This window comes from Biomphalaria glabrata, chromosome 1 (assembly GCF_947242115.1).
Source record: "Biomphalaria glabrata chromosome 1, xgBioGlab47.1, whole genome shotgun sequence".
Lineage (NCBI taxonomy): Eukaryota > Metazoa > Mollusca > Gastropoda > Planorbidae > Biomphalaria > Biomphalaria glabrata.
Window position 1 is genome coordinate 58979429 of NC_074711.1, and position 15985 is coordinate 58995413.

The 15985-nt window shown below is 43.6% G+C and overlaps 1 protein-coding gene across 1 annotated transcript in view; it reads left to right on the plus strand.

Annotated features, from left to right (window-relative positions):
* LOC106074042 (G protein-coupled receptor kinase 5-like) overlaps window positions 1-15985 on the plus strand; it is a 42094-nt gene that overhangs the window by 6075 nt on the left and 20034 nt on the right. The window contains exon 2 of the mRNA XM_056004642.1: window positions 13414-13509. Within this exon, the coding sequence (XP_055860617.1) occupies window positions 13414-13509 (96 nt within the window). The remainder of the gene's footprint in view (window positions 1-13413; window positions 13510-15985) is intronic.

Here is a 15985-nt window from a genome sequence, read left to right on the forward strand (position 1 = left end):
AATAGGGTCGTAACACTGCCCCCTTCTCAGATTTGTCCGTCCCGGACAAAATCTATCACACGACATGGGCAGTGGAGGTGAATCGATGCAGGAGGAGGTCTATCGGTGGGGGCGACAATGGGCTTATATTGCCATCTCGATGGAGCCATCTGCGTTGTATTCGGCGTATGTCTCTTTCTCCTACTCCAGGTGACCTTCACCTGGCTGCACTGACGTCGTGGTTGCATCGCCATGCACTTTGGACTGAGCAAACGTCGCCTTCTTCCGTCGCTCACTTCTGAGGGCAGCCACTTAACACACGGGGAGGGATAGGATGTCAGGACTGGGGTCACCAAGATCGCTGGCCTATCAGGTTGTTTCATAGGGTTTTCAAGAGACGGGTTTTTGGGAATGGGTGTCAGGTCCACAGGAGGGAAGACAGTGGCACACATCATCTTCAGGCTTGTCCGGAGGGCAAACTAGCGGAGCAAGTTGGCAGCACTCCACTTGCGAAGGACCCTCATCTTCAGCATCAGGCTCCAGTTCACTTACTTGACCATCACCAGGTCTCGTCAGCTGGACAAACGTCTGTTGGGTGCAGACCTTGCCGATGGGTTTCTTGGAGTTGGCGTTCTCCCTGCAAAGCTCGACACACAAAGTTCTCGCCAAACATCTGAGTGCAGCCATCAGGATTCGGGTCCCTCTCATCAGCACTGACAGATTGACAGATGTCTTTAATGTCCCCAGCTACAGGCTTGATGTAAGACACAACGTTGTCTGGTTCTGTCTGGCTGTAACACAACGTTGTCTGGCTCTGTCTGGCTGACGGAGGCACTCATTTCTGCAGCAAAAGCGACGGCTGACTACACACACCACTACCCCCATCTGTGCCACCACCTTAGATCTGTCCGTCCCGGGCAGATCCAGCTTCACCATGGTACTTGTTGAGTCTGTCGATGTGGACGACCTTCAGTTTGGATCTTGGGCTCTTCTGTATTCGATACACGACATCGTTGATTCTTTTTATCACGCGGTAGGGTCCTTCCCAGTCTGTTTGAAGCTTTGGGGACTTGCCGTTTCGTCTTTGTGGGTTGTACAGCCACACCAGATCGTTCTCATGAAACCCAGCGGCATTGGCCCGTTTGTCGTACCTTGTCTTCATGTGGTCACTGTTGATCTTGATGTTTCTGCGGGCTAGAGCGTGAGTTTTCTCCATCCGTTTTCGGAGATTTGCAACATAGTCTGTCGAAGAGGCTGGCACATCTCCCGGGATCCCGAATAGCAAGTCACAAGGTAGTTGCAGCTCTCGGCCGAACAACATCTTTGCTGGAGTGTAACCGGTGGTGCTGTGAATCGATCCTCTATATGCCATAAGGAACATTGGGATATAGGTGTCCCAGTTCTCTTGACGTTCATCGACGACTTTCGACAGATGTTGTTCCAATGTTCTGTTAAATCGTTCCACCATTCCATCTGACTGGGGGTGAAGAGGGGTTGTGCGTGTCTTTTCGATGCCGAGTACCTGGCACATCTCTTGAAAGATCTTGGATTCGAAGTTTCGACCTTGGTCGGAGTGTAACTCCCTGGGAGGACCGAATCGGCTAATCCAATTCTCCACAAGTGTTTCCGCTATGGTGGTGGCTTCTTGGTTTGGTATCGCATACGCTTCAGGCCACTTAGTAAAATAGTCTATCACTACTAGAACGTACTTGTTTCCTCTCTGGGATTCAGGAAATGGTCCGGCTACATCGAGCGCTATTCTTTCAAAGGGGTTACCGACGTTGTATTGCTGCATACGTCCCCTCGTTCTCCTGTGCGGGCCCTTTGCTGCTGAACATGCGTCGCATCTTCGGCACCATTCTTCTACATCATCCCGGTAGCCGAACCAGTAAAACCGCTGGCGTACTTTTTCAAAGGTCTTGTTGACACCTAAATGTGACCCACTGGAATTATTATGGATTTCTTGCAGCACCTCAGCAACTCTCACTTTAGGCAACAACAGCTGTAAGCGATTGCATGTCCCATCTGCCGTTTCCCAGACCCTCTTGAGAACTCCATTGTCGATTGTCAGTGAGTCCCATTGTGCCCAATATGCCTTGGTAGCAGCTCCTTTATCAGAAAGGTGATGCCATTCTGGTCTTTGTCCGTCTTCCTTCATAAGCAGAATGGGAGCCAGGTCCTCATCTTTTAACTGGTCTTCTCGGATTCTTTCGTCGGACCATGACCCGGAAGCTTGTATCCCAAGATGTCGACAATCAACGATAACTTCCTTTTCTTCAACCTTGCTGCAGTGTTTACATTCCATTCTACAAGGTCGTCGAGACAGCACGTCAGCATTCTGGTGAGTTTGTCCTTTTCGGTGTTGTGTCTCGAAGTCATAGGTTTGCAAACGTTCAATCCACCTGGCGACTTGTCCTTCCGGACTTTTAAATGACAACAGCCATTGTAGAGCAGCGTGGTCTGTCCTAATGATAAATTTTTGCCCATATAAGTATTTGTGAAAATGTTGTATGGCATCCACAACTGCCAGTAGCTCACGTCTTGTGACACAGTAGTTTCTCTCGGCTTTGGACAAGCTCCGACTAAAGTAAGCTATGACTCTCTCGGTTCCATCTACCTTTTGGGATAAGACAGCACCTATTCCGGTATTGCTCGCATCAGTGTCAAGTACGAACGTCTCTGCTGGTATCGGGTAGGCCAGAATGGGCGATGAAACAAGAGCCTTTTTAAGTCTCCCAAAGGCCTCATGACATTCCGTTGTCCAAATAAACGGCCGCTTCGGTTCTGTCAATTGATGAAGGGCACTACAGAGGCTAGAGAAATTAGGCACAAAACGTCTGTAATACGTGCAGAGTCCAAGAAAGCTTCTTAACTCCTGGATATTAGCGGGGATCGGCCATCCATTTACGGCTTCAACTTTATTCGGGTCTGTGCTGACTCCCTCCTTTGACACGATGTGCCCAAGGTACTTGACAGTCCTTCTGAACAAGGAGCACTTCTTTGGATTCAATTTCATTCCAGCGTTTCTAATTCGTTCAAACACTTCCTTCAGGTTTGCAATATGTTCCTCGAAGGTTCTGCCTATGACGATAATGTCATCTAAGTAAACAAGACACGTGGTCCAGTTGAGTCCTCTTAGCACATGCTCCATTAGTCTTTCAAAGGTGGCTGGGGCGTTACAGAGGCCAAAAGGCATCACGGTGAATTGCCAGAGACCATTACCAGCAGAGAAGGCTGTTTTATCTCTGTCCTCGGGGTGTAGTCCCACTTGCCACTAACCGCTCTTTAGGTCAAGGGTGGAAAATATCTGTGACCCAGCAAGTGTGTCCAATGTGTCGTCTATCCTAGGAAGCGGATAGCTGTCCTTGTGTGTGGCGTCATTTAGTAATCTATAGTCGACACAAAATCGAGTGGATCCATCTTTCTTCTTTACCAAGACTATGGGTGAACACCACGGACTGTTGGATGGTTCAACAACCCCTTGCTGCCTCATTCGTTCTATCATGTCCATAGCTTCTTGATGTTTTGCTAGCGGCAGGCGACGTGGTTGCTGTCGGATGGGCCTAGTGTTTCCTGTGTCTATTCGATGCTGGATCAGGTTTGTTCGCCCAACGTCCATTTCATCAGATGGCAATATGTCAGAGAACTCTCTTAGGAATCGTTCTGCTTTGGTGTACTGTTCTTTTGACAAGATCGTTTTGGCTTCTGCCAGAAGTTTAGTAACCTGGGGTTCACTGGGCTTGAGTATTCCGTCGGGATTTTCACTGCTGCAGTTTCTTATCATCTCTAGAGCATGGCAACCAGCGATGAGGCTTCCTTCCCGTAGATGTTTCTCCTCTGTGCCGAGGTTCATAATTCTTACGGGTACCTTTTGGTCTTTCCCAATCGTGACTAGTGTCTTTCCTACTGCTATCCCGTTATAGTTGGTGTTCAAGCTTTCTACCAGCGCGGTTTTTGTCGTTTGATAGTCGTCCTCAATCTTCCCCCAAATGATCATTTCCGACTTAGCAGGCAAGGTTGTATTTTCCACCAACGTAACCCTTCTGGCTCGGCCATCTTCTTCATTTTCGTCGCCAAGCAAGGGTACTTCGAGGTCCCCACATTGTAAAGTGCCTCCGCCGATATTCAAAGAAAAGCCATATTTCAGCATGAAGTCGAGTCCTATTATGCAGTCATCTGTGACGTCAGCAATCAGGAATTCGTGTTTGAATGACTGATTTCCGATCTCGACTGTTATGTCGATCAGGCCTTTTATGGGCATCAGTTCTCCACTGGCTGTTTTCAACGAGTAGGCCCTAACTGGCGTTTTCTTGCTATTGTCCACTTTATCTGACCGGATGACTGATCGTGAGGCACCAGTATCAAGGAGGAAGTGATAGTTTTGACATCCAATTTTCCCGATGACCTTTAGACTCTTACTTTGCCCTAGCACGGCGACCGGGATGATGGTTGCAGGGGCTCTCATTCTCTGTGTCGCCGGGTTCCGCCCCTTGAAGCCGGCGCGTGCTAGTTTCCCTGGTAGCCCCGAGAATTTGGTCGTGCATACCTTTCTGATCTGTAATGGGTTCCAGTTTGTGCAAATCTTCTAGTGCAGCTTCTTTGTATATGACCGAGTTCACCACAATTCCAGCATCGTACAGGAACCCTAGGTTGACTTTCTGGTACTTGGTTTGTTCGTCGTTCATCTATTGCCTCTGTCACCCTTCTCACAAGTTGTGTAAATTCTTCCTCTTTGACTTCTAACCTTCGGCCTTGATGAGTGCTCCCTGATGCGTCTTTGGCGGCTTCATATGAGAGAGCATATACGAGGGCTTCACTGGCCTTACGTTTACCACTAACTCTGGTGGCTTTCTTTAACTCGGGGTCTCGAAGGGCATCAATGAAAGCGTCTGTAATAATGACTTCCAGAAAATCTTGTGCGGCGGTTGGGTAGGCCAGATGTGCGAGGCGTTCGATGTCTGTCTCTAGTTCCTGTAGTGTTTCATCGGGGCGCTGTTGTCTGGTCTTTAGTTGCACACGATATACTTCTTGCAGATGTTCATCCCCGTATCGGAGTTCCATAGCCTGGACTAGGGCGGCGAAGTCTTGCTGGTTCGGTAGAGACTGTAGCAATTCGGAGGCTTTTCCTCTTAGGGATAACACAAGGGCTGTTGCTTTCTCCTCCTCACTGATCCATTTGTTAACTTTGGCTGCTGCGTCAAATTGCTTCTTGTATACTGACCAGGACACGGAACCATCAAATACGGGGGGCTTCATTTTCCCGGAGACTTCAGGTACAAATGACGTCATATCTGCTTCTGGTACATTTGTGTGCTTGCGTTGGACTTGTATCTTCATTTCGTCGATGGCCTTCTCCACTGCGTCGACCCTCTGATTCATCTGCTCGTCAATGTTGGTGATTCTCTCCTCCACAGCATGTATGCGTTGGTTCATTGCCAATAACTCCGTTTTGATTCCCGAGTCCATTGTATCTATCTTGGTGTCCATGGCATCTATCTTGTAATTGATCTGTTCCAGCAAGTCCGGTTCGACCTCAAAAAGATATGTGTCCGGATCTTCTCTTTCCTTCACCAGTTCTTCCCGAAGGCGTGCTTGTAAGGTTTCTTTGTTGCCGCTCGTCTTCAGGCCTCGATCACGAAGCTCTTCCTTCAGTTCCTTCACACGGAGTTGGTCTAACGTTTTCATAGTAGCCATAGCGGATCCGTTCCTATCCGATACGATCCGATCCCACTTCTGACACCAGTGTTACGTTCTCTCCCTTAATCAGGCCTTCCGTAAACACTGCTAAACACAACACAACACATCAACACATCAAGAACCTGCCAACAAGAGCTCCACAATAATCTGGTACTTTAATAATGAGTGAATAAGTAGAAGACAGCCAATACGACACAATTGGCAACACAATAAGCTACTACGAATGTTAAACTGTACATCACCGTATACAACTCTACTGTCTCTATTTCTTCCTAGACTCGTACATAACACTTGAGGACTCGACAAGGACCGACTTCATGGCCAACTAACAGTCCTGGTCTCAACGCTCTCCGGTCTTGAACTCCGCTTTCTTACACACTGTGTCACTCGTACCGCAGGCTTTCGATCACATGACCATAACATTGGTCATATTTGCGTGTAATCGTAGTACTGTCCCTTGTCCATGGCCCCGCTGACCTGAGTGATTCACGGGTGTGTCAGCTGAGCCTATAGTTAACCCTTTTGCGCCGCCAATAGGGTCGTAACAATATATATATATATATATATATATATATATATATATATATATATATATATATATATATATATATATATAAATGCATTTTAAAAACTATCACACAGTTACCACCTTCTTTCCCCCCCACTCTTTCCAACTGGTCCAGGCAACTAATAGAATCATAGTATTGAGAAAGCTAAATGCATGAAAATCCGCTAAACAAAAAAACTTGGTAAAAATATTACTAACGCACAGATTTATTATTGTTAGTCTATATTTATTACAAATTTAATTATAGGACTGACCCAAACTAATTGATACAACCACACTCAAAATAAGCTTTGTTTTGGGGGGGGGGGGGGGTCGTCCCGAGACATGACGTTAAACTGCGCTCCTCTTTCCTTAGCACTTTTGGAGCTCAAAAGTGCCCTACTTCTTTTCTATCATTGTGTCTGCCTCCTCTTTTCCTAAGTCTGCCTTCATTGATCATCACACTGTCTCCTTAACTTTAAATTCTCACTACGTCCTAGACCAGTCCGTTTGCCGTGGACTGCGACGGGTAAGGGGGGATAAAGAGATCCTGGTGTTTGAGTGGTGGCTATCTGAGGATAAACCACAACAACACAATACTTTGGCTCCAAGTTCCCCTAGACCTGAGACCCAGATGGCCCGCTCTGGGTCAACCGGCTGGTCATGCCGAGCTACCAGCATAGGTCGTCGACCTATGCTGGAGGGCGGTGGCTGGAGGGTCAATCAGGGAGCTGCTGTATCGGACACATGTCCGATGTAGCAGCTGACTGAGTATAGCACCTGTGTAGCCCTGGCGGACTCATTCTGGACATCCGAATGGCCCGTCCCCTTGTTGGACTCGATGGCGGGTGGGGAACACAGGTGCCGAATTAACCAAAATATATATGGACAAAAAAACACACACAAAACTACTTGCCCCAGACCTATGTCTGGGCAAGAAACGACGAATTGACGATAAAAAAGAGGAGGTCCCAAAAAGCTGTGCCACCTGGCCATCATTTCTGGTGGTTAGATGCACAGAGGAGGGAAAAAGCCTGACCAAGTTGAGCCCTTTTATTATCTATAAGGGACTCAAGTCAGTAGTGGGAGAGCCCAAGAGTGTGTCTAAGCTACACAAAACAATGGAACTCCTTGTAGAAGTAGACAGCAAGACACACTCTGATGGGCTTTTAAGATGCAGAAGACTCTGTGATCTCCAAGTGGAAGTCATGCCACACAAGAGTCTGAACACCAGCAGAGGTGTAATCAGCTCTAGGGACCTACTGGAATGTTCCGAGAAGGAAATAGTGGAGGGCATTGAAGGAGTCACCCATGCCCGGCGCATTACCAGGCGCAGGGAGGGTGAGGAGGTCAAAACCGCCACTATTATCCTCACATTCGGAACTAGGACACCGCCAGAGTATGTGAAGGCAGGATACCTACGAGTTCCAGTGAGGCCCTACATACCTAACCCCATGAGGTGCTTCAAGTGCCAGGGTTATGGACACGGCGCGGCAGTCTGTAAGAGGAACACTGTGTGTGCCAGATGTGCTGGAGAGGGTCATGAGGACAAGGGCTGCACAGCCCAGTTCAAATGCCCAAACTGTCAAGCTGGCCACTCAGCCTACTCCAAGGACTGCCCTGTGTGGAAACAGGAGGTTGCCGTGCAGGAGTACAAGGCAAGAAACGGATGTACCTTTAGCCAGGCGAAATCGGCTGTACTGGCCCTACCCAAGGGCCAATTCGGCTTGACAAAGACCTACGCCCAGGCTGTTGCTAAGAAAGGAAGATCCATAGCCACACAGACGGACACATTGACCCCACCACCCCCTCCTCCTCCCCCAACTCAGAAGAAAACACCGCCAAAGAACACACCTCTGAAGAAACAAGAAAGCCCTGTTGTCATGCTAAAGAACAGGTTCTCTGTGCTCGCTGATGAGAGCATGGAGACTGAGCAGCATGTCAAAACCAATACTCCGGGAGAACCCGGAGACATCATGTCTGACACAGGTTCTCCTCAGAGAACCCAGCCAGACACCCCAACCTCTACTGAGTTAGAGGTTGACCAACTCCCTAAGGGGAGAAATCAAAGCAGAGAGGATGCCCGAGGTGAGAGAGGAGGAAATAACCTCCGCTCTAACCAGAGGGATCTCCCCTCTCCAGAGAGAAAGACTTCCCCCAAAAGGGGGTTGTCCTCCTCTCCATCCAAACCCAAGAATAAAAATACCAAGGTCACTGGAATAAAGGGAAACCCCTCCGGGGGCCTCCCAAGGCCAAATAGCTCCAAGTAGGTCATCTAGAATAAGCCATGGATTCCAGAATTGTACAGTGGAATTGTAGAGGCCTCAAGGCCAATTACGAGGAAATGCAGCTACTGATGGACTCTGAGACTCCTGTAGCTGTCTGCTTACAGGAAACATTTCTAAAAGATTGCATCAGCTTCCGAAGCTACCGTGCTTACACCAAGAATGTTGAGGATACAGAGAGAGCATCAGGTGGAGTCTGTATCCTTGTGAAGGATAGCATCCCCCATGAGAGGGTAGAACTACAGACCACACTACAGGCCGTAGCAGCTAGGATAACCCTTCACAAGGTTATCACTTGCTGCAGCCTGTATCTACCACCAGGCGCTCCATTAAACCGAACAGACATGGAGGACCTATTGAAACAACTCCCCCGGCCTTATTTAATCCTTGGGGATTTCAATGCCCATAACACCATGTGGGGATCCAACAATACCGACACAAGAGGTCGTATGCTGGAGGATATCTTCCTCCAACATGATTTATGCATACTTAATGATGCATCACCGACCTACTTGCACCCAGGAACTGGATCATTCACATGCATTGACCTCACCGTATGCGTCCCCGGACTTCTGGACGATTTTAAATGGTCAGTTAGCAATGATCTACGGGGAAGTGATCACTTCCCAATCATCATTACTAACAATCTCCCTTCATTGGGACGACCTCAGCGGTGGAAACTGAATAAGGCCGATTGGGAACAATTCCAAAAAAGATGCTCTGAGGATATCACAGAAAATATCCTCCATGAACAAAACCCAGCTGATACCTTTGCTAGCAAGCTACTAAGTATAGCCAGGAAAGTTGTACCCCTAACCTCTGCAAATCCAAAACGGCCTAGCAAACCATGGTTTGATACAGCTTGCAAAAGTGCTATTGGTGATAGGAAAAAACGACTGGCTGCATTTATAAAGAATCCTTCCCAGGAAAACCTAAAGCTATTCAGGATAGCTAGAGCAAAGGCTAGACAAACCATACGGTCAGCCAAAAGGAATTCCTGGAGAAGTTTTGTCGGCAGTCTGGATGCCAAAACTTCTGCTAGAGCGGTTTGGAAGGCAGTAAGGCGAATCAAAGGGAAAGAATCAAATGCAATAGGGCATTTGAAAAACCAAGGACGAACTGTCACGTCCCCCAGAGAAATAGCTGACTGCCTTGCATCCTCAATAGCAGAAAAATCATCCACTGCACACTACACGCCAGAGTTCCAAAAAGTCAAAACCAGGGAGGAAAGACACCCCATTGATTTCAGGTCAGAGAACAATGAAGACTACAACAAACCGTTCTCGCTTGAGGAACTGAGGGAATCGCTGGACAAGTCACATGACACAGCGCCTGGAGAAGACGAAATCCATTACCAGTTCCTCAAGCACCTTCCCGAACCCTCATTGGCAGTCCTGCTAGGGGTCTATAACTGTGTGTGGCAAACAGGCGCTTTCCCAAACAGCTGGAGGAAAGCCACAGTTATACCGATACCTAAACCGGGAAGAGACGGCTCTGACCCAGCTAACTATCGACCAATAGCACTAACAAGCTGCATCTGCAAAACCATGGAAAGAATGATTAACAGTAGGCTGGTCTGGTACCTGGAAAGGAATAAAGTGATCTCAAACTACCAGTGCGGATTCCGGCAGGGGCGGACAACAACTGACCACCTGGTAAGGCTGGAAGCTTATATTAGAAATGCATTACTCAGAAGAGAACATCTAGTAGCTGTATTCTTCGATATAGAAAAGGCCTATGACACAACCTGGAAACATGGCATTCTACGTGACCTGGCGCTTATGGGGCTTAAGGGACACCTCCCCCGTTTTGTGGAGGAATTCCTGAAAGATCGAAAATTTCAGGTCCGAGTGGGCAACTCCGCTTCTGATACTCATGACCAGGAAATGGGTGTACCCCAGGGCAGCATTCTGTCAGTCACCCTGTTTAACATTAAAATAAATAGCATCATAAATGCGCTGTCCCCTGGCATAGAGTGCTCTTTGTATGTTGATGACTTTGTCATTCTTACTTATGGGAAAAACATGAACACCTTAGAAAGGAAATTACAGTTATGTTTAAACAAAATTCAGGGTTGGGCAAACTATAATGGTTTCAAATTCTCTGACTCCAAAACAGTTAGTATGCATTTTTGTAATCTAAGGGGGCTCCACCCAGACCCTGAACTATTTATACACAAAAAGAAGATCCCTGTCGTGAAAACTACAAAATTTTTAGGCCTCACCTTAGATTCCAAATTTAATTTTCTCCCCCACATTAAGGAACTTAAGAAGAAATGCCAAAAGTCATTAAACATACTAAGAGTACTCAGCCATACGGACTGGGGAGCTGACAGAGATACCTTGCTGCTGCTCTATCGGAGTCTAATTCGATCCAAGCTAGACTACGGATCCATAATATATGGAGCAGCAAGGAAGTCGTACCTAAAAATACTGGAACCAATACAAAATGCTGCCCTGCGTCTCTGTCTCGGCGCGTTTCGTACATCACCTATCCCAAGTCTCCATGTGGAGGCTGGAGAACTCCCCATGGATATATATAAGAATGAAAAAGCTTGCAATGCAGTATATAGTCAAGCTAAAATCCAACCCCACGAACCCTGCTTTTGACTCCATATTTAACCCCACAGAGGTAGAATTATACAATCGAAGGCCTAACGTCATACAGCCGTTGGGCCTTCGAATGAGAGAACCCATCCAAAATTTAACCCCACCCATTGACCAAATCTCTAAAATAGAAACCCCTCAGAATCCTCCTTGGCTAATGAATAAACCTAAATTAAATTTATCCCTCCTTAATTTCAAAAAAGAAAATACAGACCCAAGCATACTACAAGTCCACTTTAGGGAACTGCAGGAGAGCTACGGAGATTGTGGCACCATCTACACAGACGGATCCAAAATGGAGGGAAAGGTCGCGTGTGCCTGCTCCTTTCGGAACAAAACAATCTCCCGTAGACTCCCCGATGGCTGCTCCATCTTTACGGCCGAACTGCACGCAATATTGCTTGCACTTATGGCCGTAAAAGCATCAGAAAGGAGTAAATTTATAATCTGCTCCGACTCCAAATCTGCATTGCAAGCTTTGGGGCGGATGAAGACTGACATCCCATTGGTACATAAGAGCCTGAAGCTGTTGGACCTAATAACAGCCGACCGTAGGGATGTCACCTTCATCTGGGTCCCCTCCCATGTTGGCATTGAGGGAAACGAAGCCGCAGACAGAGAAGCAAAGAGAGCCCTAAATCATGCGGTGTCAGGAACCCAAATTCCCTACTCGGACCTGAGACAAAGTATTGCCTCTGCCACCTATCGAGAGTGGCAGAACCGATGGGAGGCTGAGACTCACAGTAAACTCAGGCAGATTGTGGCAGATGTCAGGTGGCGGCCCACATCTAAGGGTCTGACAAGGCGTGGTAGCACAACCATGTCCAGACTTAGGATTGGCCACACCTACATCACGCACTCTTTTGTACTGAAGAGAGAGGAGCCCCCACTTTGCGAGTACTGTGACTCTCGCCTCACCGTGGAACATATCCTCGTTGATTGCCCCAGATACCAGGATGTCAGGGCGAAATATTTTAGAGCCACTAATCTAAAAACACTATTTAATAATGTCGACCCTGGGAAGGTACTGGGCTTTATTCGGGAAGTGGGGCTATCTACGAAGATCTGATTTCTGAATTTGTGAACATGCACTATTTACATTAGATTTTTACCAAATATTTAAATTTTTACTACCTTTACTATTTTAACTGTGAATAGACCTTAATTTTAATTATATTACTGTATAGAATCTGGCTCTTGTTGTTTAGAGAGAGAGTAGTCCTTGAGGGACTGCAGGCACGACATGGCCTAAATTGTGCCGATGTGCCTCAAATCAACAAATCAAATCAACAAATCAAATTGTTTTGGGGGGGTTTTTTTAGCGTGCCCCAAGAGGGGAAAAGACACTATTACTTTTGTGTGGCCTGTCTGTGCGTCTGTCCCATTTAGATCTCGTAAACTAGAAAAGATAGTGAAAATCCGACATCACAATATTTTAGACCATTCAAAGTTCTGATGCAACAGCTACTTTTTTCTTTTCTGAAAGCGAAAAATCTAATTTTTTAAAATCACTTATGCAAGCATTTTTTTTCATAAAAATATATCACTTTTACAACTATTCAGTATTAATAGTAACAAACACTTGAGGCTCTTTATTAAGGGAGACGACTATTGACCATATGTTTAATACATTTATGCAAACAGTTGTAGGTTTTTTTTTTCAAAAATTGTTTTTTAGATATTTGTATTGTTAAGCTATATAAGTTCTGTTATACTAAATACTATACACACGAAAAATGTTTACTATTTTTTTAAAGAGAAAAAATCTATTTAGTATGCATATAAGTCAGACATAATTTAAAACAACAATTATTAAGTAGTTTTCATATTATCGCAACACAATCATTATTGCACACACAACCAAAGAGATTATTTTTTTTACGGAAATGTTATATTCTTGAGGAATAAGAGATTGGCCCTTTACAGAACAATTAGATCAATTAGATATTCATTATTAGACATCAGTTAGGCCAGGTTCACATCTAACTTCACATTCACTTTCACTTATCCGTTGGTCTGCTGGACCTTTATTCTCCATTGTTTTCTGTCATTTATCTTTAAGAGAATTTCATTCTGCCTTTTTACCTGCCTGGGTGGACCACTTCAGGGGCAGATTTTCAGTTTGTGTTTTCTTGCTTTTATAGTTCAATACATGATAAGAAGATTTAAAATTGACCTATTGACAGTTACTTTCAGATGTAACTTTTTAATTTGATAGGAATGAACTATTATTTTACATATTAAAGAGAGAAAGTAGACTTGATTTTTTAAATTAATTTGTTTCCCTTGGCTTTGTTAGGTGGAGGTGGAAAAAGAAAAGGTAAAAGCAAGAAATGGAAACAGATACTTTCATTTCCTCATATATCCCAGTGTGCTGATATTAAGAATAAAATAAGTAAGTATTGTTTTGTCTATTTCTGTATCAAAGTGTCTGACGTTTTTTTTTTTTTTTTTTTTTTTATTTTAAAGAGAAGAATCAGAATTATTGGACAAATGAGTTAAAACTGGAATTAATAAAACAACAAGATTACAAAGAGAGTTTGTGTTACCACACAAACTCAGAGGCGGCCCCCGTGGGAGACGGATCCCTGTCGGATCCGCATATTCACTGGTCGACTGAGGATGGCATCGAGCAGGGTATGAAACCGAGACCGTAGAGATAATCAGTCCTGCGCGCTACCCGCACGACCAGGCATTGCTCTTAATCTAATGACAAACTGGTTACAAACTAATAGCCTACTATTGATAATATACCTACACATTACGGAATGACAACTACCGGATATGTACAATATGTCAGAAGAGCGATTTTAGATAAATGAGCATTTGCATTGAAATGGAACTAGAATGAGGATAAAGATCTACCTAAATTAAACTACTAATTTAGCACTCTTAATACCTATATCTACTAGATCTAGATCTAAAATATATATTTGGGATAATCATAATGTAGATGTAATTTAGATAAGATTTATATTAAAAAAAACACTAGATAATCAATTAATAGACTAATTGCAATATGAAATATTAAAATAGTAGATTAGTTTTAGTATTTTATAACATTGCAATATTGACATTATATTGACAATCTAGACTTTAGAAATAAAAATCTACACTTTAAGCCTAGAAATTAAAATTATAGATCTTGATCTAGTCTAAATCATGGCTGTCTGGTAGTGCGGTTTGCGCGCTGGACTGTCGTTTGTATTCATCGATGGTCCCAGGTTCAAACCCTGCCCGTTCCTATCCCCCGTCGTCCATGTAAAACAACAAACATTCTAAACTAGACCAAGAAATTCTAGATCTAGATTATATACTGATTTTAATTAGAACTTAAATCTAAATCTAGTTTTAAAAATCTAGCTCTAGTGTAAGAAAAAAAATCTAGATCTAGTGTAAAAAGAAATCTAGATCTAGTGTTAAAAATTTAGATTAGATCTAAATCTAGCTATTATGTCTTTAAAATGCGAGTCACATTACGAGGTTTATCTTTAAAATGCGAGTCACATTACGAGGTTTAATAAACATTACCATACCGAGTTGTTTTAGCATTAAAAGAATTTATTCCATATGACGTCAAAGGAACAAAATCCACTACGTCACACGGCCTAGTTAGACTAAAAAATGTCATCTATATGAGCAGCTTGTCGAGTGTTCATAGACATTGGTGCACTGAGTGAGATCTTTTAGCATTTCATTTAAAGAATTAACTCCATATGACGTCAAAGGAAAAAAATTCCATTACGTCACACGTCCTAGTTAGACTAAAAATGTCTTCTATACGAGCAGCTTGTTGAGTGTTCATAGACATTGGTGCACCGAGTGAGATCTTTTAGCATTTCATTTAAAGAATTAACTCCATACGACGTCAAAGGAAAAAAAATTCCATTACGTCACACGTCCTAGTTAGACTAATAAAAAATGTCATCTATATGAGAAGCTTCTCGAGGGATCATAGACATTGGTGCACCGAGTTTGTTCTTTTAGCATTTCATTTGATGGGCTAGTTAGACTTAATATACATATATAAAAGGATTAAAGACGCTTTTTTTTGTTTTCTCTGTCAGTCTGTCTGTCCGTTATGTTAATAGCGAGAAAAAAAAAAGCCTAAAAGCTATTGAAAATCTGATTAAAATTTAATTTCCCTTCCGAAACATCGCATTAGTTTTAAGTTTCTATAATAGATTGTTCCGGATGTTTATATATTTATAGTGAGAGAAAATAAGAAATTCCAGATTAATCAAATGCCGTTAATTAAATTTGTGGGATGGTCTGTTATGAAAATTACATGTACCATAGTCTTATAGAGATTTTTTCAAACAATACTTTGGTGTTAGGAAGTTGTTTTCCTTAAAAATCGGAGCATAATATTAACGATAATTAGATTTTCTAACGTTTTAGTTAGAAAGTTAAATGTAGTGTAAGAGTGACGTGCGATTTTACATAAATAGAGTTAAACTATTTTTCATAAAAAATCCGGAACAACCAATTTTCGTAAATGAGAAAATTATTTGTTTTATTTATAAGAAGATGGATTTCAAACATTATTAGCGTTTTTATTAGATTTTACATATAAAATTCGGATCATTTTTGGCGACGATTTGTAAGAAAATTAAGGTAATGTAGGTCGATTTCTTTTTCGAAACAAAATCCGGAACATGCTTTACCGATTAAACAACTTTTATTATGTTTTGGCAAGAAAATTAACTGTAAAATGTCTAAAAATTGATTTTCAATAATCGTTTCTAGTAAATTACTTTCTTATTTTAAAATCTTGAATAACCTATTGTCGATATTTTTGAAAAAAAATAAAATTATTTGACATACATTTGTTTTAAGTTAAAAATTCGGAACAATTGATATTGATACAT